This window comes from Hypanus sabinus, chromosome 6 (genome assembly GCF_030144855.1).
Source record: "Hypanus sabinus isolate sHypSab1 chromosome 6, sHypSab1.hap1, whole genome shotgun sequence".
NCBI lineage: Eukaryota > Metazoa > Chordata > Chondrichthyes > Myliobatiformes > Dasyatidae > Hypanus > Hypanus sabinus.
Genome location: NC_082711.1, coordinates 67,723,243 through 67,750,911, shown reverse-complemented (window position 1 = coordinate 67,750,911; position 27,669 = coordinate 67,723,243). Strand labels below are relative to the sequence as shown.

Here is a 27,669-nt window from a genome sequence, read left to right as displayed (position 1 = left end):
GTTTCTTCAAATGGACATTTATTCTGTGGTTGTTGCACTCCTTGTTACAAGTTGTAGTATACTTGGATAGTTGTGAACTAGCCTTCAAGTGCTGCAAAAATCTTTTTAACATTATTTTGAGGAGACCTCAGAACAAAGTTATATATTTTATTACCAATATGGCTGTTGAATGCTGTTCTATAACATATTCACATTTTTTTTTTACATACACTTTAATGATTTTTACATAGAAAGATGCAAGATTCATGTGGGTGAAGGATGTTGCAGAGAAAGTGACCAGAGAGAATTTTGAATTTGATTTTTGAGGGAATAGAAGCTGAAAAAAGAAGGTAGGTGATAAACTGGTGGAATTTCTCTGGATAGGATATAGGTGGAAAAGTTTTTAACAAGCTGGAGCTCATGAGTGGAGGCTATGAGAGCTTTCAATATTATAGGTAAGAAAATTATGGCAGATGGGCTGAAGAGTGAAAAAGTGGGTTCTGTTTTAAAATCTGGAAGTAGTTTGGATTTTTAATGTGGAAGTGATCTGGAGTTAGATTCTCAGTTCAGTATTATGGTTTTCGTGGATTTGGTTCTGCTAGGTTTTACATTTATAGATGTCAGTAGGCTAAGTGTGCTTGAAATATCATCATGCAAGAAGGAAAGTTGATACCTATATTGGAGTGCATGTTATTCACAGGACTTAATTTGAAGGCATTTTAAAATGATGATTCATTTTCAGTGCAACCATTTATTTGAACAGAGATCTCAGAGGCCTCAAATCTATCAGAAAAGATAATCTCTGCAAATCAATCCTGCAAACTCCAAAGAAAATTCACACGCAAAGCATGTTTGGCATGTTTTGAGTAAGTACATGTTCGGCACAGCATCGTGGGCCGAAGGGCCTGTATTGTGATGTAGATTTTCTGTTTCTATGTAAAATGGGCCCATAGCAAGAAAGAAGGCTGCGAGGATCTTTTGCAATAGTGGGGATACATATACTTTGAAGACCCACTTAAGTGGAATATTGGGCATAAGTTTCACAATGGTGTTGTAAAGGGGTTTTGATTTGCGTCCACACAAAAGGAAGGACAGCTGATTATTGATTGAGGGAGACTATCTGCAGTGACTGGGGAGTCCAGTAAGGGTGTGTAGTCAAAAAAATCACACTAAAATCTCTACATGTGGAGGATGGTAGAAATTTGGAATTCCCTTTTGTTCATATTGATTCATTCACAGGATGTGGACATCGCTGGCAAAGGCAGCAGTTATTACCCATTTTATTTAAAGGTCAATTGTATTAACATGTTTCTGGTGTCTCATACTGCCCATACTGGGTACAATGACAGATTGTCTAGATATTAGTGAACAAGTTGAATTTTTAACAATTATTAGTGGTTCGTGATTACCATACTTGGCATTAGTTTTTATTGCAATTTTATTTACTTGTTAGTACTTAGATTTGAAGCTGGCATTTTGGGATTTGAACTCTGACCTCTCGATCAAGGATCTCATCTAATAACTTAATCACCACTGCTACATCCAATGCAGCAGTTCATACTTGATTGCTGTTCATTTGAAATCATAACATACTGTAAGAAACATAGGGGAAGCTGAGAAAATGACGGGGGCTACATGAGTATGGTCTTGTTGAATGGCACAAACATATTCAAGGGTTAAGTGGCTAATTCATGCTCCTAAAAAAAAGCATTAACTATTTGGTGCTCAAAAGTGGACCAAAAGCAAGTAAAGCCATTGTAATTCTAAATTTACAGGGAAATATGAGAAAGAAGAAGACACATGCATTTGGATTCTTAATTGCCTCAGATGACAGGATTTTTTGGAATTATTGAGCAGAACACAAAGAACTCAGAAGTGGAGACAGTTACAGACAGAGCTAAGTTCAATGACCTCTCACTGCATCAGGTAGTCCGGAAATGAGATTTCAAGAAATGCTGCCCAAGGCCCGCTCACTGCTTTGTAGGCTGGCCATGACAGTTCACTTGTACCCATGGGGCTGCTAAAAGTAAGTGCAGCTGCAGAAACAGTGGGTGTGGTAAGTGCAAGGAATGGGTCAGAGCAAAGCATGATCTGGTTCAAAGGGTTTATCACAGCAAGGACAGATGGCTGAGCTCGTAGAATCAGTGATTTGGACATATTTAATATTTAACCTGGGATGCATTGAGAGGCTTGGCCAGGCAAAAAAAAGAGGTAGATCCATGCACAGGCAGAACACATTTCAATGCACATCAAAGAGCAGCTTGTGAAATTACAATGCAGGTTTTGAGGACCACCAGAGGAGGGGCATCAAAATGTTGAAACACTTTCTAAATCTACAGGAATGGCAGTGAAATGCAAGTCGGTGAAGAGAGAAATCTGGTGTGCATATTCTAGCAGGGACAGGAGGAATGAAGATTTCAAGTCTGACTTGAAAGTGGGAAACAAAGTTTGAAGTTACATTGCACCACCGGATGGAGAGCTGAAAGAGAAGTGAGAAGAAAGCAAAGTGAGCACATATTGGAAGAGTAATAGAGTCATTACATACATCTAACATCTAGGCAGTGCTTGAAAAATTGTTTTACAGTTAGTTGATAGTAAGACGGAGGATGCAGTGTTATTTATTAATGATCAATGTGGAATCCAAGAGACAGTAGCTCCATGCAGTGACGGGAAGCCTGAATTTACCATCTGACAGGAAAATATTGACAAATGATATTTATATTATAAATATTGATGTTTAAACATGACTCAAGCTATGGCACAAGGATTTGAATCAACTCACGTAGGACATTTCTGCCAAGAGTATGATCTGTACTGAATAGTTATCTAAAAACATGTTCTTCAAGCAAAAAGAATGTACAGGGCCCCATAACATTCTCACTTTTTTATCAAAATATCCTTAATCATAGTAAAAACTATGTATAAAGTTGTTTTTCATTTTTGATTTGATTAATTTTATTCAAATTTATGTTTATTAGTAGAAGACAGAAGAGACAGCAGAAGCTGGAACCTGGAGCAAAAAGCAAGCTGTTGGAGGAACTCAGTGGGTCAGGAAGGAAGTTGCCGGTTGACGTTTCCAATCCAAAAATATACCAAAATGTGCTTAAAATGTGAGGTCATCCAGAGAAAGGTTGTAACCCAAAATGTTGACTATCCATTTGGCTCTGACGTTGCTGCCTGACCTACTGAGCTCCTCCAGCAGCTTGTTTTTTGATTGTTGAAAGGTTGCCAAGGAGAATTCTATGACCATCAAAATGGCTATTATGGTTCCCCCTCGCATTATTTTCTTATTGCTGATTCTCTTCTGTTGCGAGAATTTCTATTTTCTTCCGAGAGATTAAGTTGAGTACATTCAAATCCAAACTATTTGTTATGTAAGACGGAAGAAAGACGCAGATGCTGGAAATCTGGATCAAAACATACTAAATGCTGGAGGCATTCAGTGGGTTCGACGCCATCTATGAAGGAAAATCAGCAATTGGAGTTTTGTGCCAGAATTTTGCTACAAAACATTAACTGTTTAGTCCCCTGACATGCTGAGTTCCTCCAACATTTTGTGCCTACTCATACTTGCTATGGATCAGCATTAACTTTACGTCATTTCCCATTGTTATTGATCTTTCAGTCATTTCTAACTCCATAATGACTTTAAGTACCTCTGCAAATTTCCTCTTGCCTTTTCAGAGAATGGTCCCATTTTTTGGTCTGTGCTTTGTACTTACCTGAAAATTTGTAGATTTAGTTCTAACTTTTCTATGTGTTATAATTGTGTGTAAATTAGTTTCAATATAATTATGGAGAAGGATAGGACTGGACCCAGGGTTGAAATTTTTGATTGGAGAAAGGCTAACTTTGAGGAGATGCAAAAGGATTTAGAAGGAGTGGATTGGGACAATTTGTTTTATGGGAAGGATGTAATAGAGAAATGGAGGTCATTCAAAGGAGAAATTTTGAGGGTGCAGAATCTTTATGTTCCTGTTAGGTTGAAAGGAAAGGTTAAAAGTTTGAGAGAGCCATGGTTTTCAAGGGATATTGGAAACTTGGTTTGAAAAAAGAGAGCGATCTACAATAAGTACAGGCAGTTTGGAGTAAATGAGGTGCTCGAGGAATATAAAGAATGTAAAAAGAATATTAAGAAAGAATTGATAAAAGCTAAAAGAAGATACGAGGTTGCTTTTGGCAAGTAAGGTGAAAGTAAATCCAAAGGGTTTCTACAGTTATATTAATAGCAAAAGGATAGTGAGGAATAAAACTGGTCCCTTAGAGAATCAGAGCGGACAGCTATGTGTGGATGGGGGAGATTTTGAACAATTTCTTTTCTTCGGTATTCACTGAGGAGAAGGATATTGAATTGTGTAAGGTAAGGGAAACAAGTAAGGAAGTTATGGAAACTATGACGATTAAAAAAGAGGAAGTGCTGGCACTTTTAAGGAATATAAAGTGGATAAATCTCTGGTTCCTGACAGGATATTCCCTAGGACCTTGAGGGAAGTTAGTGTAGAATAGAAGGGGCTCTGACAGAAATATTTCAAATGTCATTAGAAACGGGGATGGTGCCAGAGGATTGGCGTATTGCTCATGTTGTTCCATTGTTTAAAAAGGGTTCTAAGAGTAAACCTAGCAATTATAGGCCTGTAAGTTTGACATCTGTGTTGGGTAAATTAATGGAAAGTATTCTTAGAGATGGTATATATAATTATCTGGATAGACAGGGTCTGATTAGAAACAGTCAACATGGATTTGTGCGTGGAAGGTCATGTTTGACAAATCTTAGTGAAATTTTTGAAGAGATTACTAGGAAAGTTGACGAGCAGTGGATGTTGTCTATATGGACCATTAAGGCCTTTGACAAGGTTCTGCATGGAAGGTTAGTTAGGGAGGTTCGATCTTTAGGCATTAATATTGAAGTAGTAAAAATGGATTCAACGGTGACTGGATGGGAGTAGTGGTGGATAACTGTTTTGTCAGGTTGGAGGCCGGTGACTAGTGGTGTGCCTCAGGGATCTATACTGTGTCCAATGTTGTTTGTCATATACATTAATGATCTGGATGACGGAGTGGTAAATTGGATTAGTAAGTATGCAGATGATATTAAGATAGGTGACATTGTGGATAATGAAGTAGATTTTCAAAGCTTGCAGATAAATTTAGGCCATTTGGAAGAGTGGGCTGAAAGATGGCAGATGGAGTTTAATGCTGTGAGGTGTTAGATTTTGGTAGGAATTTTCAAAATAGGACATACATGGTAAATGGTAGGGCATTGAAGAATGCAGTAGATCAGAGTGATCTAGGAATAATGGTGCATAGTTCCCTGAAGGTGGAAAGTCATGTGGATAGGGTGGTGAAGAAAGCTTTTGGTATGCTGGCCTTTATAAATCAAAGCATTGAGTATAGGAATTGGGATGTAATGTTAAAATTGTACAAGGCATTGGTAAGGCCAGATTTGGAGTATTGTGTACAGTTCTAGTCACTGAATTTTAGGAAAGATGTCAACAAAATAGAGAGAGTACAGAGGATATTTACTGGAATGTTACCTGGGTTTCAGCACCTAGGTTACAGAGAAAGGTTGAACAAGTTAGGTCTTTATTCTTTGGAGCATAGGAGAATGAGGGGGGACTTGATAGGGATATTTAAAATTATGAGGGGGATAGATAGAGTTGACGTTGATAGTTTTTTTCAATGAGAGTAGGGGAGATTCAAACAAGAGGACATCAGTTGAGAGTTAGGGGGCAAAAGTTTATGGGTAACATGAGGGGGAATTTCTTTACTCAGAGAGTGGTAGCTGTGTGGAACGAGCTTCCAGTAGAAGTAGTAGAGGCAGGTTCAATATTGTCATTTAAAATAAAATTAGATAGGTATATGGACAGGAAAGGAATGGAGGGTTATGGGCTGAGTGCAGGTCAGTGGGACTAGGTGAGTAAGCATTTGGCATGGACTAGAAGGGCCGAGATGGCCTGTTTCCGTGCTGTAATTGTTATATGGTTATATGTGTGTTTTGTGTACTACTGTATTTGACACCCTGGTTCAGAAAAAAAAATGTTGTCTCGTTTGTTAGTATGCATGTAAAGTATATAGTTAAATAACAATAAACTTGACTTGACTAGCTCATGACTGCAACTCTTCCTTCATGGGATTATTCTAGTAAATCTTCAAAGTTTTCTTGGCCATCTTGAAGTGTCATGTCAGGAATTGAATGTAATACTTCAGCTTGGAATAAAGTAGCATTTTATGTAGGGTTAGCATAACTTAGTAGCTTTGTACACCAAGCCTTTTGTTCCTACAACTTTAAATCAACTACTCCCTCTCTGTCCCTTTCTCTATATTTATATATCTATTTTTAAATTATATTATTTGATATGTATTTTCTCTCCTTCATCTCCCTAACAAATATATCTCTTCATGCACAAACAGGTGAAAATCTGCAGATGCTGTACTACTATCTCTTCATTCTTTGCTGCTGGGAATTTTAGTTACTACACATTCTCAGCTGTCTGTCTAAATACCCTTGAAATCTTTTTGGTTTACTCTATTTTTAAGGCGGTCTGGATGCTTTTGTATTATTTGGAACATATTCAAATCAACTCCTGTGGCTTCTAAATCATTAATGTGGATCAAAACACAACAAAATTTCCATGAATCTTGGGAAACTGCTAAGTATTCCTTTTTACAGTTTGCAAAACAGCCAATCTTAACAATCCTCTCTTTTTAGAGAGAAAAATAAACTGCAGATATTGGAAATCTAAAATAATAACAGAAAATGCCAGAAGTACTCATCAAGTCATGAAGCATCTGTGGGAAGAAAAACAGAGCTATCATTTTAGGTCTATCCTTTAACCAGTTTACTATCCATGTTACAGCTGCCAGTTTCCCTACTGGACTTTGCTAATAAACCAAATATTTGGCGTATTGTCAAACATAACATTTGTGAATAAATCACAAGTTAACCTAAAAATGGGGTTTGAGTATGTCTCAGACTCACCATCTATTTACCCAAAGACGACTTCTCTAAAAGAGAAAAACATTCTCACCTATAAATGTGCAACAAAATGTTCAAGAATGTAAATGGCTCTTTGATTAGTAATCAAAGCTCTCTTAAAAGTTCCTACTGGGAATTTCTATAGGAAGCCTCTAAATTAGCATATTCAAATTTGGTGAAAGACTTGGAGCAATTTAGTGAAACCATTTATCTAATTTTATGTCAATGTTCCACTGAAGTCACTGGGCTAATTGAATTTTATTTCTTACATCCTTCACATACATGAGTAAAATCTATACATTACATGTGCGATCATAGTAATTTATAATAATTTATAATAAATAGAACAGTCAATGTAACATAGAACACACTCAAATCAGTGTGAGTTTATCAGTCTGATGGCCTAGCAGAAGAAGCTGTCCTGGAGCCTGTTGGTCCTGGCTTTTATGCTGCGGTACCATTTCCCGGATGGTAGCAGCTGGAATAGATCGTGGCTGGGGTGACACAGGTCCCCAATGATCCTACGGGCCCCTTTTACAGAGCTGTCTTTGTAAATGTACTGAATCATGAGAAGTTCACAACTGCAGATGTGCTGGTCTGTCTGCACCACTATCTGCAGAATCCTGTGATTAAGGGAGGTACAGTTCCCATACCAGGCAGTGATGCAGCCAGTCAGGATGCTCTCAATTGTATCCCTGTAGAAAGTTCTTAGGATTTGGGGGCCCATACCAAAGTTCCTCAACCGTCTGAAGTGAAAGAGGCACTGTTGTGCCATTTTCACCACACAGCTGATGTGTACAGACCACGTGAGGTCCTTGGTGATGTGGATGCAGAGGAACTTAAAGCTGTTTACCCTCTCTACCCTGGATGCATTAATGTCAATAGGGGTTATACCATCTCCATTCCCCCTGTAATCCACAACCAGCTCCTTTGTTTTTGCAATACTGAGGGGGAGGTGGTTTTCTTGGCACCACTGTGTCAGAGAGATGACTTCTTCCCTGTAGGCCACCTCTTTATTGCTTGACATAAGGCCAATCAATGTTGTGTCGTCAGCAAATTTAATTAGCAAATAGAGCTGTGGGTAGCAACACAGTTGTGGGTATACAGGGAGTAAAGAAGGGGACTTAGTACACAGCCCTGAGGGGCTCCTGTATTGAGAGTCAGAGGGGTGGAGGTGAGGGAGCCCGCTCTTACCACCTGCTGGTGATCTGACAGGAAGTCCAGGATCCAGCTGCACAAGGCAGGGTCACGCCCAAGGTCTCTGAGCTTCATGTTGAACCTGGTTCAAAATATGATGTTGAATGCTAACCTGTTGTCCAAGAACAGCATTCTCACATAAGCATCCTTCTTCTCCAGATGTGTAAGGAGGTTATGTAGAACAGTGGCTGTTGTATTGTCTGTTGATCAGTTGTGTCAGTAGGTGAATTGTAGGGGTCCAGTTTGGGTGGTAGCAAGTTGCAGATGTAATCCTTGACCAGCCTTTCAAAGCATTTGCTTATTATTGAGGTAAGTGCAACAGGACGCCAGTCGTTCAGGCATGTTACCTTGGTCTTTTTTGGTGCAGGGACAATGGTCGATAATTTGAAGCAGGAGGGCATTGTACACTGGGAGAGGAAGAGATTAAAAATGTCAGTAAAACCACCTGCCAGTTGTGCTGTACACATCCTGAGTACTCGTCCGGGGATGCAGTCAATTCCCACAGTCTTGCGAGTGTCCACTCGTTGGAAACATCTGGAAACAGACTCAGGGATGACCAGGTTGCAGATTGTAGTGGAGGCTTTCCTCAGAGGCTCAGAGGTAGCGACATCGAACCAAGCATAAAAGTAATTGAGCTCATCTGGGAGAGAGGCCACCGTGTTGTCTGCACCACAACGATTGGCTTTGAGGTCTGCGATGGTATGCAGCCCTCACAAGTCACCTGTGCTTTTCATTGTGAATCTTGACTCAGTCTTGTCCCTGTATTGTTGTTTCACAGTCTTGATTGTTTTGCGCAGATCATAGCTGCTTTTCTTGAGCTCTTGCTGATCACTGGCAGCATAAGCTCTGTGTTGCATGGTAAGTGCTGCTCACATGGAACTATTGATCCAGCATTTCTGGTTTGGGAAGACGCTGACCAACGTCTGGGGGACAACATCGTTGATGCACTTCTAGATGACCCCATCAGTGAATTCAGAAACATCCTCATCATGGAAGACATTCCAGCTGATGTCATCGAAGCAGTCCTGCAGCATGGAGGCCGATTGGTGGGACCAGCAGTGGACGGTTTTAACTATGGCTGCCTCTTGTTTCAGCTTCTGCCTGTACTTCGGCAAAAGTAGGATCAAAGAATGATCTGATTTTCCAAAAGCTGGGCGGAGGAGAGCTTTGTAAGTGTTACAGAAGGGAGTGTAGCAGTGGTCAAGTATCTTATCTCCACGAATGCTCACCTGGATGTGCTGACAAAACTTCAGAGAGACTTTCATCAGCGATACTCGATTAAAGTCAGTGGCAACAATGAAGGCAGCCTCTGGGTGTGCAGTCTCCAACATGTTGATGGTCTCCTGCAGTTCCTTGAGAGCCATGTCAGTATCAGTCTGCAGCAGAATGTACACCGCTGTGATGATAACAGCCGTGAGCTCCCTAGGCAGCCAGTAGGGTCTGCACCGCAGCACCAGGTATTCCAGGTCTGGGGAAATAAAAAGATTTAAGAACATGCACATTCTGGGGTTGCACCAAATATTTTTGACCATGAAGCATACCCCTCCTCCTTTACTTTTCCCAGAGAGGTATTTCACCCTTTCCGCCCAGAACAGGGAGAACCCAGAGGGCTTGATGGCGTGATCCGGTATATCCTCCATCAGTCATGTCTGAAGCACAAAAGGTTGCATTCCTTTGTTTCATGCTGATAGGACATTCTGGCTCTCAATTCACAAAGCTTTTTGTCCAGGGACTGACCGTTTGCCAGGAGTGTGCTAGGGAATCAATAACCTGAAGTTTCCTTTTGTTTCAAAAAAGAAAGCATTAGCATAGTACCTGATCTAAAGCATCCTGATGTATGTTCAGGATAGGTATCCAGACTTCCTTGAATTAAAACTGTTATAGCTGTTTAGATGTGTAGTTGCAGAACAGTACTGGGGATGTTCTCATTTGGAGGTTGTTGTTAGTCAGGTTTGAAGTTTAAGAAGTGAGTGACAAAGAGAGATGTATCATTAAATTGAAGCAACATCACTGATTTTTTGTAAATTGCATCTTTTCATAGTTAGCTTCAAGTCATTGAAGTGGGTCAAAGTTACCAGAAGCAGTTAAGATGTCACAAAGGTGCATCATAAAAATTCTGAAAATGTTACAAGTTGCACTTGGTTGCATTGGATGGTCTAGACTCGTCTGTTATGGTTCAGTAAAGTAGGAGTCTACCTGCTCCCCTGTTAGTGAATTCTAAAGGCCATTCTGATAATATTTGAAGATCACCCACTCCTTTATCAATGGGTTCCTCTGAAGTAATGCAGATCTCATTGCCAACATTTCAAATGATATATTAAAAATATTAGTTACCTTTTTCTTTCCTAAATATTTATAAATTCTCTTGCCAATTTTCATAACTCTGCACATCTTTGCAATCATTTTCTGATCCTGTTCCAGTATTCTCAATCACTGCTGTGGCGATCTCTGATTATTTCCTTATCACTCTCATCTCCTTGTTCCTCTCATTCTGTTTGCATCTACCCCAGCAAAAAATAAGCACCATCAAATTGTTTTCAATTTAACATTCAAATTCTTAACTTTCTAGTCTTCTTCTCTCTTGTGGTCACAATGATGTTGCAGCTTTTGATTTAGTTAGGCATTTCCTCTAATCCAAAGGATCCCAATTTTTTTAATGCCATGGACTGGTACCATTAAGCTAGGGATCTGTGGACTCCAGGTTGGCAACCCCTGCTTTAATCCATCTTTGGTTTCCTTTTTCACTGTAAAACTCTGATTTCATTTGAGCCAGGCATTCTTCTACTACTGCTCTCACCTTTGGGCAGAGAGCTGAGCATATGTAATGGATATCTGGCTGAGTACTGTATTGTTTAATCTATATAGATTATTTCAAATAGTAACAAGGCCCTGCTCTGCGCTTCCACAATTGCTTCATACTCTGGGATTATCCTGGTGAACAAAGAAAACAAAAGAGATTTACAACATAATATCTTTGTTGTTCAAAAAAGTGCTTCCAAAATCTGTCCTAACACTGCCCTAGATCAGTGATACTACAAGTCACATTCTTTAAGTAGACATCCAGGCATTTTTTAAATTATGATGAGTCCCAAGTCCCTGCCATTCTCTGTGCAGAAGTATTTTTCCTCATTTTGTTTCTAATCTTTCTATTATTAAGCCTTGGCTTTCTTTCCAACCCCACCAAATCTACACTGAAATGTTTATTTTTCCTGCATTTACTGCTCTTCACTTCTAACAAGCACCAGGGACCCATGGACCTTTTTTCACCAAGCTAGGAAAAGTGTTTAGTTGTCTCTATTACTTCCTCTCCATCTTTGTCAACTCAGCCTGCACTCACAAAGTGTCAGTTTGGGTTGACAAAGGGCAGGAGAAATTAAATGTAGCAAATTATTTCTGTACCTGAAATTTATATACAGAGATTTCAAATACAAATCTATTGATTTTAAAACTTTTTACAAAACAAAGTTTTTACAAAGTTTAAAGCAAATTTTAAACTTTTATAAAACACGGAGCTATTGCAACCAGTACTGGTCACTATATTTTAGAACGACCTGCCCAAGGGAGGTGTGGAAGGAATTTATTAGGATGATAGTAGCAGTGAAGGATTTCAGAAAAGGTAGTTGAAGGGGGGCATGGAAGACCAAAATAGGATTAAGTGGGTAAACGAAAGAACTGTTCCCTTCAGCAGATGGTTCAAGGAACAAAGGACACATATTTAAAGTGAAGTGCAGAAGAAGGAACAGGGGGTGGGAGGGGCGGGCTTGCGGTAAGGCAGCAGGGAGAGAAATATCTCTACATGGTGCATGATTATGATTTGGAGCCTGTTGCCTGTTGAGATTCTTGGAAGAAATGAAACAACATTCTGAAAGGGAATTAGATAGTCACATGAGGGAAAGTGATTTGCAGGGTGGCTGGGAATATTAATGGGAAATGGTGGGGGTAGGGATGGAGTTGGACGGACTACCACAGTTTACAGTAGTGGAGGCAATCTGTTTCCTTCAGCAATTTGGTATTTCAATGATGCTGTGATTAAATTTCAATGGACCATCTCAGGGTTTGCCACTCATTGCAGTCTCACATTTTCTATGCAGAACACTGATCCAGGAACCAGAAGACATTGCCACTGTGTAACTACAATGATATTTTCCCAAAACTTCATTGAAAATATGCTTAGAACCATTCATGTCCATAGAAGCTAGACCACAGAATTCATAAGTAAGAGTGACTGTCATTCAGTCAATGTAGATATCAATTAAAAATGTTCTGTTTCTGCACAGATCTGCACAGCATGTTCACTTTTCTCAATATGATATTAAGCTCTTACCATGAAGTAGGATTCCTGAAATCTATGTCATGAGCCTATTAAGTGAGAAACAGAAATATTCTCACAGATGCATCATGAATAGATAATCCTCTGTCATTGAAGTGTCTGCATGCAGTAAAACCACTCCAGCATGATACTTTCAAAGTAAAGGTCATTAATGACCTCTTTATTGAAGAGAGTAATTTCTCATTTATATTCACTACAGCATTTTTCAATTTGACACTTAATAGTCAAAATTTTCAAAAATTAAATATAAAGAGCTATGAATAAATTTAATCTGTTTATTTCAGTGGAGTATTTTTATTTAATTGATATTTGCTTTGGCCTCAGTAGCTGACTAAGTTTGATAAGTTACTGGGGGAATTTAATTCTGTCAGTAGAACTGAATTAACGTGTATTAAAATCAAGTTGGAATTTATCTGAAAAAATATTTTGTTGTACAAATTTGATTTTGTGCAATTAAATGGTAAATATGTATAAAACAAACAATATTTAAGAAATATATTAAATATTTATTATCTTTACTTCCAACTTCAAGAACTGTGAAAAGAAGGTTTCCAGAGCAATGGTGTCAAAATATTTACGTTATTAGCTTGGACAAAAGATCAGTGAATATATCCAATTAGCAGATTAGTTCCCAGATTTGAATGGTTAATCCATGTCTTGTTTAAAATGGGTAGTCTCCAAAACCATAACAATTGACCTCACAACCCTAAAAATATTACTTATTTATAATATTAATGGTCATTAATTTTAAATTTGATTCTCCTGTAAATAACACGTTTATTTTGTGCATTAAACACTTAATTAAAATTTCTACTATTAAAACCATTTACTGATGTCTTCAAACAAAATTCACGGAATGAGTAAAAGGTGCCAGACACATGCTGACAGGGGTGAGAGTGGGAAGAGTAGCTTTTGTTAGTTTGCTAACCATAATTCTTTCGATAGACAGATTCAAGATAAAGTTCAGTTTTCCTTCTGTCATTTCATGTTTTTAAGAATTAACAAGTTCCTTGAGCTTCACATATTTCTCTGGTTGTGCAACCTGTTATCTCTTCTGTGTATTTTATAGAAATGGTGTTTCTAGGTTATTTTTAGGAAGCATTCAGGATGGACAAGAATGGTAATCTCAAATAAAGAAAAAAAATTAAGAGTTATAAGCTTTAGTTTTGTGTTGCTTTCAGCTAATAAAGGTTTTTTTTTTGTTCAGAGGTACTAATTTGAAATGCTTGAGGATATTTCAGTATATTTAATGCAGGTTGTTACTGTTATTAAAGAACATACTGTATAGTGTTTCACTATTGTACCCAGGTATGGTCAAAAAACAGCATTGCAATGATTACCACATAATACAGTATATTTTAATTTTATAGTAATGGAACAGATAGATCAGACAACATCTGTAACTGAATTAATGTTTCTTCCAGTGAAAACTTTATCTGGACTTTACTTGTTGTTTTCGTTTCAGATTATCACCATCTGTATACTGTGCCTTTAATTTATATTTTAATGATGTTAATTAAAAGCTAACTATTGGCCAGGACGCAGAAATTCTCCTATCATTCTTTGAAATAGTAGCCTAAGTGGACCATCAGAACTTGGCTTAACATCATACAAAAGACACCTCTGTCAAGTCGGTGTTTGCTTGATATGAGCTAAGTTGGCATTTCCGTGTGCAGTGGCTTGCTCTATAACACTTTGTATGGCATTCCATTTATGTATGCTATCTACCTGTTTTTTGGGTGGCAGGATGGAGATACATCTCTACCAAAGGAGATGTAAGGCCACCTTCCCTCCACTAGCCTGCAGATCACCCTTGGGCAAGGCCTTAGCCTCCCCCCTCCCCCACCCCCACTGATCACAGTCACATGAAACCATGGAAGCAATTGGTGCATATCACAAGTCCTAGCTATGCGACCATTGACGCCAGGCAGACAATCTCTAAGGAGTAGTGATAATGGCTGGGGTCACCCGTCTTGTGAAGACACTGCCCAGAAGAAGGCAAAGGCAAATCAACTCTGTAGAAAAATTTGCCAAGAACAATCATGGTCAAGGCACAACACATAATGAATGAATGGACCTCCCTGGTTGGGGACAGCACGCCCAAGTCAAAGCAAAGTCACTTCCCATGGTGGCTGAAATGCAAATAAGAAGAATAAAGGTATATTGCATTTACTGTATAGCAAAGTATTGGTGTGCAAAACTCCACTCTGCCTGCTGTTATCTGACAGGAGAGAATGAATTGCCTAGCATAAGTTATCACTCTCATACATCAGTGGACAGCAAACTCTTGAGAAGTTGCTGATTTCTTTAGTCATTGTTCAGAAAGAGTACTACAGAAATAGTCACATTAATAACTGTTGTGCCTCTACGTTATGGCAGCTGCCAAACTTCAGCAGAGAAGTCTCATGCACTATTCCACACCAAGGCTCAGGGAAGAGTACTGCTCCTTAGATATATTGCATGTTTGCAGCCACTAGTTGTCAGACCTTGTCACTTTTCTAGAAGATACAAAAGCCTGGACACACGTGTAATAAGGTTTACTTTTTACTACCTCTTTATGATCTTGCACTTTATTGACTACCTGCACTGTACTTTCTCTGTTGTTGTTCTACTTTATTCTGCATTTTGTTTCTTTACCTTGTACTACCTCAATACACTGTGTAATGATCTGATCTGTATGAACAATACGCAAGGGAAGCTTTTCACTGTATGTGACTACATGTAGCAATAATAAACCAATTCCAATTCCTCAAGCAGCTTCTCTTGCCCTCTTTGCTCTCTGCTTGTTCTCCAACTCATGGTGCAGTCCGTACAAATACTGGAGAGCTTCAGTTCATGCTGTAGTACTCTGTAAACATTTAGAATCTTTAAAACTTTACATTTTAAACTGAATCAATTTTTTTTTCCATTGAGGAAGTCCTTAGTTAAAGATTGCATCAATGATCAAAATAGTTGGATGATGCCTGTGTTCTAAAAGATTTTAGAGTTTTAAAAAATTGTTTCAGCGACATGAACTGCTTTATAGTTCTGAGAATGAATCATAACAATGGATGAAGCAGTAAGTGAAGATGAAGGAAACAATAAAATGTGAATGACAACCAAATAAACAGAAAAAAAACATAAATTGGACCACAAAATACCAAACAATTAACTTATACCAGACAAAGTACCCAATCAGTGGATAGAAATGAGAGTGGGGAACATGATTAGGAAACTGGCCATTTGGAAACAGGTTGAAACCTGTTAGAGTTTCAGAAGTCGGCCAAGACTACATGGAGGTGGAGCAGTTATAGGTTATTAATAGGTTTAAACCATACATGGATTTAAATTTTACAAGAGACACATTAGCAAAACCACATTGCCAGGTTTTGCTGGGAGGAATTACAATGATGGGATTCTCTTTTGACTGTTTTTAAGTGGAACATCTGGCATTTTTTAATATCTTGTCATAATTTGTGATATTCCAGCTACTGTGATGGATTGATAATGGATTGATTAAACTAGCCAAGAATATAAAGGAGGATAGTAAAAGCTTCTCTAGGTATGTGAATAGCAAAAAAATAGTTAAGACCAAAAATTGGGCCATTGAAGACAGAAACGGGTGAATTTATTATTGGGAACAAGGAAATGGCAGATGAGTTGAACAGGTACTTTGAATCTGTCTTCACTAGGGAAGACACAAACAATCTCCCAGATGTAATAGTGGCCAAAGAAACTAGGGTAAAGGATGAACTGAAGGAAATTTATATTAGGCAAGAAACGGTGTTGGATAGACTATTGAGTCTGAAGGCTGATAAGTCCCCGGGACCTGATGGTCTGCATCCCAGGGTACTTAAAGAGGTGGCTCTAGAAATCGTGGACGCATTGGTAATCATTTTCCAATGTTTTATAGATTCAGGAACAGTTCTTGCTGATTGGAGGGTGATTAATGTTGTCCCACTTTTCAAGAAAGGAGGGAGAGAGAAAACAGGGAATTATAGACCGGTTAGCCTGACGTCAGTGGTGGGAAAGATGCTGGAGTCAATTATAAAAGAGGAAATTACAACACATTTGGATAGCAGTAGAAGGATCAGTCCGAGTCAGCATGGATTTATGAAGGGAAAATCATGCTTGACTAATCTTCTGGAGTTTTTTGAGGATGTAACTATGAAAATGGACAAGGGAGAGCCAGTGGACTTCCAGAAAGCTTTTGATAAAGTCCCACATAGGAGATTAGTGGGCAAAATTAGGGCACATGGTATTGGGGGCAGAGTACTGACATGGATTGAAAATTGGCTGGCTGACAGGAAACAAAAGAGTAACGATTAACGGGTCCCTTTCGGAATGGCAGGCTGTAACCAGTGGGGTACTGTGAGGTTCAGTGCTGGGACCGCAGCTGTTTACAATATACATTAATGATTTAGATAAAGGAATTAAAAGTAACATTAGCAAATTTGCTGATGACACAAAGCTGGGTGGCAGTGAGAAATGTCAGGAGGATGTTATGAGAATGCAGTGTGACTTGGACAGGTTGGGTGAGTGGGCAAATGTATGGCAGATGCAGTTTAATGTGGATAAATGTGAGGTTGGTGGCAAGAACAGGAAGGCAGATTACTATCTAAATGGAGTCAATTTAGGAAAAGGGGAAGTACAACGAGATCTAGGTGTTCTTGTACATCAGTCAATGAAAGCAAGAATGCAGGTACAGCAGGCAGTGAAGAAAGCTAATGGCCTGCTGGCTTTTATAACAAGAGGAATTGAGTATAGGAGTAAAGAGGTCCTTCTGCAGCTGTACAGGGCCCTGGTGAGACCCCACCTGGAATATTGTGTGCAGTTTTGGTCTCCAAATTTGAGGAAGGACATTCTTGCTATTGAGGGAGTGTAGCGTAGGTTCACAGGGTTAATTCCCAGAATGGCGGGACTGTCATATGTTGAAAGATTGGAGCGACTTGTATACAGTGTATACACTGTATACACTGGGCTTGTATACACTGGAATTTAGAAGGATGAGATGGGATCTGATCGAAACATGTAAGATTATTAAGGGATTGGACACACTGGAGGCAGGAAGCATGTTCCTGCTGATGGGTGAGTCCAGAACTAGAAGCCACAGTTTAAGAATAAGGGGTAGGCCATTTAGAACAGAGATGCGGGAAAACTTTTTCACCCAGAGGGTGGTGGATATGTGGAATGCTCTGTCCCAGAAGGCAGTGGAGGCCAAGTCTCTGGATGCATTCAAGAGAGAGTTAGATAGAGCTCTCATAGATAGCTTGATCAAGGGATATGGGGAGAGGGCAGGAACGGGGTACTGATTGTGTATGATCAGCCATGATCACAGTGAATGGTGGTGCTGGCTAGAAGGGCCAAATGGCCTACTCCTGCACCTACTGTCCATTGTCTATAATGAAGTAAAGATTTCTTCTCATCTTGTGATTTGCCTCTTTTTCAACCGGTTTTGTGAATAATTGATATATGCTAAATGTTGATGTTCATCTGGATCTAATCAAGGACTTCCTTTTTGTTATGGTTGTTCTGGAAGTTTTCATCAGTAGCACACTAGAATACTTAGCTCTTCCAGTTTGTGATCTATCTAAACAAGCCCTGAGAAAGTCTAACACATCCTCAAGAACCAAAAAAAGCACTCCTACTCGTTAAGGCTCATGAAAAGTCCTCCAAGAAAAGTTTACCAATAACCTACATAGGCTTGTAATCAAATAATAACAGGACAAGGAGCGGAAGTTAATTGGATAGTAAATGTTGAGTGTATTATGCTCCAAACACTGGAAAATAGGACTAGTTCAAGTGGACAACTTGATTGGCATAGGCAAGTTGGGCCAAAGAGCCATTTTCAGTGCTGTGTAACCACGTGGCCTATTCTCATGCAGGCTCTTTGCCATCAACCCCACTCCCAAAGTAAAAACATTGAAAGTACTGGAAATACTCATCAGGGTAGGCAGCATCAGTCATGAGACAATTAAGGGCAATATTTGAGGTTGATGTCTGAAATCAAACTGGTAAAATTTGTTATTTAACTGGTTGTGAGCCCTCCTAATCCAGCCTGGCCTATGTATGAGTCCAATGTGGCTGCATCCAAAGGCTGCTGTTGTCCCTTCCTCATCTGCAGAAAGAAGAATCTTAGCTTAAGTTAGAACATGCACAAGGAACAGTACAACACAGGACAGCTCCTTGGTCCCTTAACTTTGGGCTAGATTAATTAAACTAGTAGTTAAATGCCTCACTAAATTAAACACTTCTTCCCCCATGATGTCCATATGTGTCCATTCTCTTCACATTCTTCAACACTCCTGTCATGTTGTTCCGTTGTTTAAAAAAGGCTCTAAAAATAATCCGGGAAATTATAGGCCGGTAAATTTGATGTCAGTAGTAGGTAAATTATTGGAAAGAGTACTAAGAGATAGGATCTACAAGTATTTAGATAGACAGGGACTTATTAGGGAGAGTCAACACGGCTTTGTGCATGGTAGGTCATGTTTAACAAATCTATTAGAGTTTTTCAAGGAGGTTACAAGGAAAGTGGATGAATGGAAGGCAATGGATATTGTCTACATGGGCTTCAGTAAGGCCTTTCACAAGGTCCCGCATGGGAGGTTAGTTAAGAAGATTCAGTTGCTAGGTATACATGGAGAGGTAGTAAATTGGATTAGACATTGGCTCAATGGGAAAAGTCAGAGAGTGGTAGTGGAGGATGCTTTTCCTCAGCCTGAATAGTGGTAGTGGAGGCCTGTGGCTAGTGGTTTGCCACAGGGATCAGTGCTGGGTCCATTGTTATTTGTCATCTATCTCAATGATCTGGATGATAATGTAGTAAATTGCATCAGCAAATTTTCTGATACAAAGATTGGAGTTATAGTGGACAGTGAGGAAGGTTTTCAAAGCTCGCAGAGGGATTTGGACCAGCTGGAAAAATGGGCTGAACAATGGCAGATGGAGTTAAATACAGACAAGTGTGAGGTATTGCACCTTGGAAGGACAAACCGACTTACAGGAAGGATGTTGCCAGGACTTGAGAAACTGAGTTAGAGAGAAAGGTTGAATAGATTAGAACTTTATTCCCTGGAGCGTAAAAGAATGAAGGGAGATTTGATAGAGATATATAAAATTATGTTGGGTCTAGGTAGAGTGAATGCAAGCAGGCTTTTTCCACTGTAGTTATGGGAGAAAAAAAACCAGAGGACATGGGTTAAGGGTGAAGGGGGAAAAATTTAAATGGAACATCAGGGGGAACACAGAGAGTGGTGGGAGTGTGGAATGAGCTGCCAGATGAAGTGGTAAATGCGGCTCACTTTTAACATTTAAGAAAAGCTTGGACAGGTACATGGATGAGAGGTGTATGGAGGGATGTGGTCCAGGTGCAGGTAGTGAGACTAGGCAGAAAACTGGTTTGGCACAGCCAAGAAGGACCAAAAGGCCTGTTTTTGTGCTGTAATGTTCTATAGTTCTATGTTTTCAACTAGACTACCTCTGGCACTCACCATTCTAGCAGACACTCACCACTCTCTGTGGAAAAAGAAAACTTCTCCCACATATTTCCTTTGAACTTATACCTTTTAACTTAAATTCATATTCTCTAATGTTAGATATTCAAACCTAGGAGGGAGGTGAATGGATTCATATGCTAAGGCTGGCAGTGAACTCACGTACTCTGAGACTATCTTTTCCAACATGGCTCACTGGTGACTGGTGACCATTCCTGATCTTTGAAGCAAAATGAAACTTTTCTGAGAGTGATCTTCCTAGAATCACTGGCAACTTGCTGATGAGACAGATATGCCCTTCCTCCAGTAAGGTTTCCCACCCCAAATCACACCTGCAGCATTCCCTGCCCACAACCTGTCCATTACATTTAAAATACAGAATCAAAAGCAATAAGTTAAATTCGGGAGTGGAAATAAAGTGATTGTTGAAGTTTCACTTTTAAACTGAACAGAAGTATTCCCCGAAGCCGACATTCAATATCTCAGATGTAAAAGTAGTAATGTGTTGTAAATAGTAATAAACAAATTGAAAAAAACATAAATAAATTAGTTTATTTATACAGAAGGAGTGTTTTAACATTGAGGAAGGAAGAGGCAATATGCATTGTTGCCTCTTCTGTCTTTGTATCGGGAACTACCTTGAATGCTGAAAGGAGAAGGCAAAGCGGGGGGAAGACATTAGATATGGTATAAATAGGAAAGGATGATTCATTGAGTGTACATATGGGTGGCATTGAAGTTGAGAGAACTGTCCTAGTTCTGAGAGGTTTGGAAAGGCATGAAAGCAGGATGTACCTGCTCTACTAATGGTCTCTCCCTGCTCTTTTACCATCACCCTAAAATTTTTGCGACTGCATTTATTTTTTTTTACAGTAAAGCATCATTCATGGGCTGGAAATTGTGGAACTACAGTCAGAGACACAGTTAAAATAGTGTGCACGTCCTCATTATATCTTATACTGTTATTTTCAGACAGGAATAGTTTAAAAATGACTTAAATGTGTGGGTCAAACTATCAATTCACTTTGTGTTATTTTTATGTATTGTAGATGATCCAGACAACCAAAGCTCTACTAGAAAATGGTGATGGAGTGTGTGAAAAAATAATGCAATGTCAAAGAGTAGGTATGTACAAATTTTTAAGTTGCTTCCTTAAAATGGTTTTACTATCTGCATAACAACAATTGCATTACTATTTGTGTATTTAACGAGATTTTGTAATTAGTATATCTTTAAAAATTAGCAGAGTTCAGGGTTGAATTAGATACAAACTAAATAGAACTTGTAATTCATTATGTGCAAGGAAGGCATGCGACAGTTCCCTCTTCCTTCTTGTAAACTCCAATGAGTATAAGCCTAAGCCGCTGAACTTTGTTCATCCTCATCATGCCAGTTAATCGTCTGCATTGCCTCCATTGCAAGCTTATCTTTCTATGAAACCAAATTTCCTGGTGTAGTCACAGTAGCATCTATTAACCTGCCTCAAAATTTTCATACTTTTATACTCGGTGCCCTATGTATAAAAGACTATCATTCTGTTAGCCCCCCCCCCCCAATAATTGGCTCTACCTTCATGTTAAACTTTCATATTTTGTGTTCTATGACCCCCCCCACCAAACCCTATGTATCATAACTTTTTGTCTCACTCCATTTAAATAATGATCTTCTTTTTCATTCTCCCTTCCAAAGTGAATAATCTCACATTTTCCTCCTTTATACTCCAGCTGCCAACTTCTTGCCCTTTGTAGGAGCTTTATGCCCTCTTATGGCCTGTTTACAACTTCTCTACACCCAAACAACCCAAGTGCAAATCTTTTGACAACAGCTAGGGATATTAAAATGAGCTAATTGAATAAAACCAGAATAAAAATCTACCATTTATTGAAATGACCATTATATATCAGATAGACATAAAGGCACATTTAGTTCACTAAAGTGAATCAAGGAAGGAAATCCATTGTTCTTCCCAAGGCTGATCTGTATGACTGCAGCACACACCAGTGTGTTGGGTTCTATACTACCCTCCAGTAAGCCATTCATTGATTGATCCACAACCTCAAGTGTATCAAGTACATAATATATTCATTAAAATAGTTGTATTGGTTCTTCATCTAGAAAAGAATAGCAACTTACCTTTTTACATGTCCATGGGTGGTGACTTGTGTAGCAGCAGGTGCAAAATGATTACAAAATGTTATGTTTGGCTGCATTTCACTACCCTTACGTAGTTTGAAAGTATTAACAATTAAGAAAAAAACATTGAATTCAAGCTGAGGAAAAGCATTAAGCTTCAGTGATTCCCATAAAATATTTTAATACTAGCACTGCCTAGCAACGTGCATTGGTTTACTGCATCTTTTTTGTTAATGGTAGAATCTGTTGAAGCCATTGTGTACAATATTATGGAGTTCAGAATATATTTTAATATTGAAGAATGTCATTCCGTCAAAGGACATCTTCTTTCAATTTGCATTTATATTGCACCTTCCATATAGTAAAACAGCGAGGTTTTCCCGCAGGAGCCCCATCAAACTCTTTTGACACAGTGAGACTTGTAGAGAGAAGTTGCCAAGTGCTTGGTCAGAGGAGGGGTTTTGAGGATTGTGAGAAGAGGAGAATGTTGGAGGGATTTTGGGAGTCTGGGCCTAGTCGATGTCATTTCCTATAAGGGAGTAGTTCAAATCCTCAAGCTCAGAACTGGAGAAGCACAGAGATTTTGGAGAGCTACAGAGCGGCAGTGCAGAAAGGATAATAAAGTGTTAGATCACTGGACTAGATCCAAATGAGTTACAATCCCTTGACTGGATATTTAAAAGTCAGTTAATTTAATAAATCCACAATAAAAGCCTGTTATCAGTAGCAATGACCATAAAACTGCCGGATAGTTCTGAAGACATATTTGGCTTATCAATATCCATTAAAGAAGAAAATTTGTAGTCCTGACCAAGCTAGTTTAAACATGACTGCATCATAAACCAAGGAAGCTGATTCTCAATAGCCCTTCAACAAACTGCTTATTGTTTTGATCCACAACATCAAGAGATGAGAAATAGCCTCCCAGATGTAACAGATGCCTAATATAGGCAAAGGTATACACATACCCAGTTGATCATGCAAAGACTTCCTCATAAGTAGCCTGGGGACATGTTTACATATGAAAGCTGCTCTACAGACCAGATTACCTATTATACTCAAGCAGTGTCTCTGATCCCTCCATCGAGTTATACAAATATGCATTGTCCCACAGTCAAGACCCACTGTATATGTATTCAGGAAGGGGTAATTAGAAAGGCTGTCTCTGGAACCCATGATTAATCCTAGAATCGACTTAAGTGTGAGCAAGAAAATATTCTGTGTATCATTACCTTCAAAGTGCACTCTCCAGCTAATAAATTCATTGCCACCCTTGTTAGCGTGGAAGAATAAGAGAGCAGAATGTACTCTGCCTGGGGTACTTCAATGTTCACCAGTAAGACTGACCACCATTACCACCAGGTTTAACCAAACTGTCAAAGTCTAACAACACCAAAGAGGCTGGTGTCCTGTGATGAGTTACTCGACTTCCCATCATCTATATAGCACAAGTCAGGAATATGTTGGAATTCTCTCCATTTGGTTGGATGCACAGCGTGTCCTGGGTTGTAACAAAATATGAGAAATATCATCATTCCTTCAACATTGTCCCTCCTTTTGGAACTCTGTAAGCAAGAGCACCTCTCCTCAGGGATTGCAGCCATTCAGAAAAGATGGTTTACCAGCACCTTTCCCAAAGCAGTTACAGATAACTCTTAAATGCTGGCCTTTTCAGTGTTGCCCACATTCAGTAAATCAACAAAATAATGCTACTAAACACTTGAAAACATGGTTAAAGTTTTTACATTTAAAGTTTGACCAGAATAAGTGAGATGGACAAATGGGACTTTGTGCGGGTCAGATAAATTGGAAGTTCAATTGGAGCAGGCATAAACAAAATAAACCATTTGTGCAAAGAAGTGATGCTGTAATTGTACCATATATTATTTAGGCCACAACCATACTTTTGTTCACTACATTGTAGGAAAAGCAGTGAGCCATGGGAGGATTATAATGAAGATTCAGTACAAAAAAAGGACATTCTACTGAGCCTGAAAGATATTGTAGACATGTTCAGTTATGAAGAATTCTGAGTGGTCAATCATGTTAGGTTGTTTTTACATGTTTGATAAATTGGTATCAAGAGGTCATAAACCAGAATTATAGAATGAATTTCATACTAGGAGTTATCAAATGAGAAGGGTCTTTCAATGTGTCTGTTCATCTGTTATATAAGGCCCACAAAGGCTTATTGATTGAACGCACACTTTCCCAGTCAAATAATCTTTCTGAAAAGAGAGAATTTTATTCTGTATCTCAAATCTTTGGGTAGTGACTTGTGAATTTTGTAATTGTGCGTTTCCATTATCCAAGCAACCTTAACACAGAGAATGCCATTATAGAGATGGGCATCATCAAATAGATATATCTGAAAGTGAAGCAAGAAACATAAGAATCCTCATCCCCAAACCATACAATAATGTTATTGCCTGCAATATCCCTCATAATGAAGCCCCAGGTTTGAATGATTATTCCAGGAAATAAATCTGCAAATAATTTCCCTCTCTCTATCATTCCTACTCCACTCCTATTATTCCCTAATCACCCCATGCAAAAGATTGGAATGACTTTTGTTTTTGATCTGAAATGAATGCAATAACAGAAATTTTTGAGTCTTTTTTTATGAATTGTTAAGAGGAGATGTGTTTCTTTTCTTTATATTAGCTTAATACTGTATATGATTTTGACAGTGTATATTCCTTTGTACTATTATTGAAATATGTATTTGAGATAATTTCTCCTCTGACTTGTATTTATCCTTATTCTTTTAAATCAATAAAAAAAAGATTGAAAATGAAATGAAATGAATTACTTCAAGTGGCAAATGAGGCAAGCTTTAATAAAAGTTAGAGAAATAGATTAAACACTTGCAAAAGAAGAATACAATAATGGGAAATAAAAATAAATTAATTTAGTTTAGATACTTTCAACTGAAGAACCAGCACCAGTGCCAGATCAATGACCTAAGGCATTTCATTAATGCACAGTAACATTTATGATTCTGTAAGTCTTCAGGGATTGCAGTGTGAGGTAAATGCCTTCAGCGCCAAAGATATTGAAGGAAAATCAAGCATAAAGAAATCTAAACAAAACTAATTTATTGTCGTTTTAATTTAAATGTGGCCGTAGTTTGTGTCCTTTACCAAGCTCTTGATTTTGCTATTCAAAGTTTTAGAGTATGCTCTTTCAGCTTAACCTTCACGTATCAACTAGTGGAATATTTCTGATGCAGTCTTGGGTTTATGGAAGAAGCTTAATATAGAGGAAAGGATGAAATGCAAATGAAATATCAAAGAATGAACATAATTAAAAAGATCAAAATATAGGCTTATCAAAGATTAATAAAAATGCATAAGAACTTAATTTTCCACAGAAAGTGGAAAAAATAACTGAATAGGTATATTTACGAATATGTTTATCAATACATGGTAAATTAAAATATAATGTAAAAGAAATTGTAAGTTTTTCAATAGCTATTTCATTAATATGCTTAAGTGAAATAAAATACGCTGATTCTGCTTTTTCTGACTTTAGTCACAAGCCTACAGTAAAAGCCTTTTGAAAATCCAAAGACAAAATATCATTCTATAATGTATATTTTCTGCTACTGTCTTCAGACATTTCAATAAGGCTGATCAAGCGTAACCTCTTTTAGAGTCTGTCTTATTACATCTACATTTGCCACATATTTTTCTGTCACTTTTTTGAATAATGATTGTATTGTCTATTTAGATTTCAGATAATTATTCTGAATTTATTTTTGTAGTTCTCTTAAATATAGGAAATTTGTCTTCTGGCATGATTCCCTTTTTAAATAATTTTGTTTGCAAAATATAATAATGTTTCCTTTAACTCTTACCCATCCTTTTATGATATGTTCTTCTGTCTGCCCAGGCATTTTATGTTAATATTTTATTGTCTCTACCTTAGTTTAATTTATCAATCATCTCCTCTATCTTTTCTTTAGATGTTTTCTTATGTCATGACTACAACATTAATCATTCTGATACAGTGACATGGTCATCAATTAAAATTTCATCATTACTACTTACTGTGTGTCGGCCTTAGAGGTTTATCTTCTGTCATAGCATGGGTTATTTTATTGTTTCTATTTAAATTTTTTTGATAAATTGAAATTGCTGCTTGTTTGCCTGTTTTTTCTTACAATTTTCCTAACCCTTTTGAATTAAGTTTAGTCATTCATAGAGACTACACTGTCAGTGGTGGCAAGTATGTTTTTCATCAGTGGGTTCAAGTATCTTTCTTTCAGGTGGATGTATTTTGAAGAGCAAGACCTTATTTCTGATATCCTCTACAATATTTAACATTTAAGTAATATTATTAAAGTAAAACACCTTGTCCCTCTTCAGTTGCTGTGTATTAGTTCTTACCATGTGATATTGTTTTCTCTGTGCCTTGTGGTACCGGAGACTCGGGTTCAGTTCTCACTTCACGTGCTGTCTGTATAGAGCTTGTAGGTTCTCCCTGTGATGGTGTGGGCTTCCTCTAAGTGCTGTCCACTTCCCTCACCAAAGTGGGTTTAAAAGTTAACTGGCCACTCTAAATTGCCCCCAGTGCAGGTGGGAGGTAGAGTCTAGTTGGGGGGGGGAGGGAATTGATGAAAATATGAGAGAATTAAAAATGGGGTTACTGTAGGATTAGTTTAAATAGGTAGTTGATAATTGGCATGGATTGGTGAGCCAAAAGGCTTGTTTCTGAGTCTGTTTCTATGTCTCTGTATAACAACATCACTCTATGACAGCAGTAACCACATTTAACAAAAAAACTTAATTAGCTGTAAAGCAACATTTGATGCTCTCATTTGTAGAAAATGTGAAGAGATATTTTCTTATCATTTATTACATTTTTTCTCTATTTTCTTGGTTTCATTTTGTAATTTTCTAATTATTATAATTATTGGCTTTTTTCTTGTTTTGTATTACAATACATATTCTTGGTCCATCTTTTTAATGTTTTCCACTGTTTTTTTCTCATCTTTTGTTTTAGCTTACTTCTCTCATTTCCAGTCTCATCCCTCAGACACAGCATTCCTTTGTTTATTATTTTGAACTTTGTCATATGTACATTCTTCATAATCTTTATTTCCCATCCTTTGTTTCACCGTGAGCACTGTCGCATATAATCCCCCCTCCTGTTACAACTTCTGTCTGTGTTTGTTTGATTCTCATTGCTGGATCCAACAGTCTCATTGTTTGATCCTTGTCCAGTTAGAATCGACTTTTGTGTACATTGTACAGCAGCATTTCCTGCACCTTTTTGCAGCCTTTTGTTATTGCTTCTCTGGAGTACTATGTACTGTTTCAGTCCCTATGTTTTTAAAAATAATATTAAATGTGGAGGAAATCCAGAAGAGATTGACTCGGCTAATTCCTGGGATATGAGTGTCATTCTAAGGCAATTGGCTGGAAATAGTTTTATGAAATGTACAAAAATGAGGGCTGAACTTTATGAAGCATATAAGATCCTAAGTGACAGGGATATGTTGGAATGGGTGGGAAAGTCTCAAACTATGTACCTGACTATGGACATATGTACCAGAAAAGGAAATGGCCATTTAA

The 27,669-nt window shown here is 38.2% G+C and overlaps 1 protein-coding gene across 1 annotated transcript in view; it reads left to right on the top strand.

Annotated features, from left to right (window-relative positions):
* LOC132395559 (inactive phospholipase C-like protein 2) overlaps window positions 1-27,669 on the top strand; it is a 224,772-nt gene that overhangs the window by 178,067 nt on the left and 19,036 nt on the right. Inside the window, exon 4 of the mRNA XM_059972348.1 lies at window positions 21,007-21,082. Within this exon, the coding sequence (XP_059828331.1) occupies window positions 21,007-21,082 (76 nt within the window). The remainder of the gene's footprint in view (window positions 1-21,006; window positions 21,083-27,669) is intronic.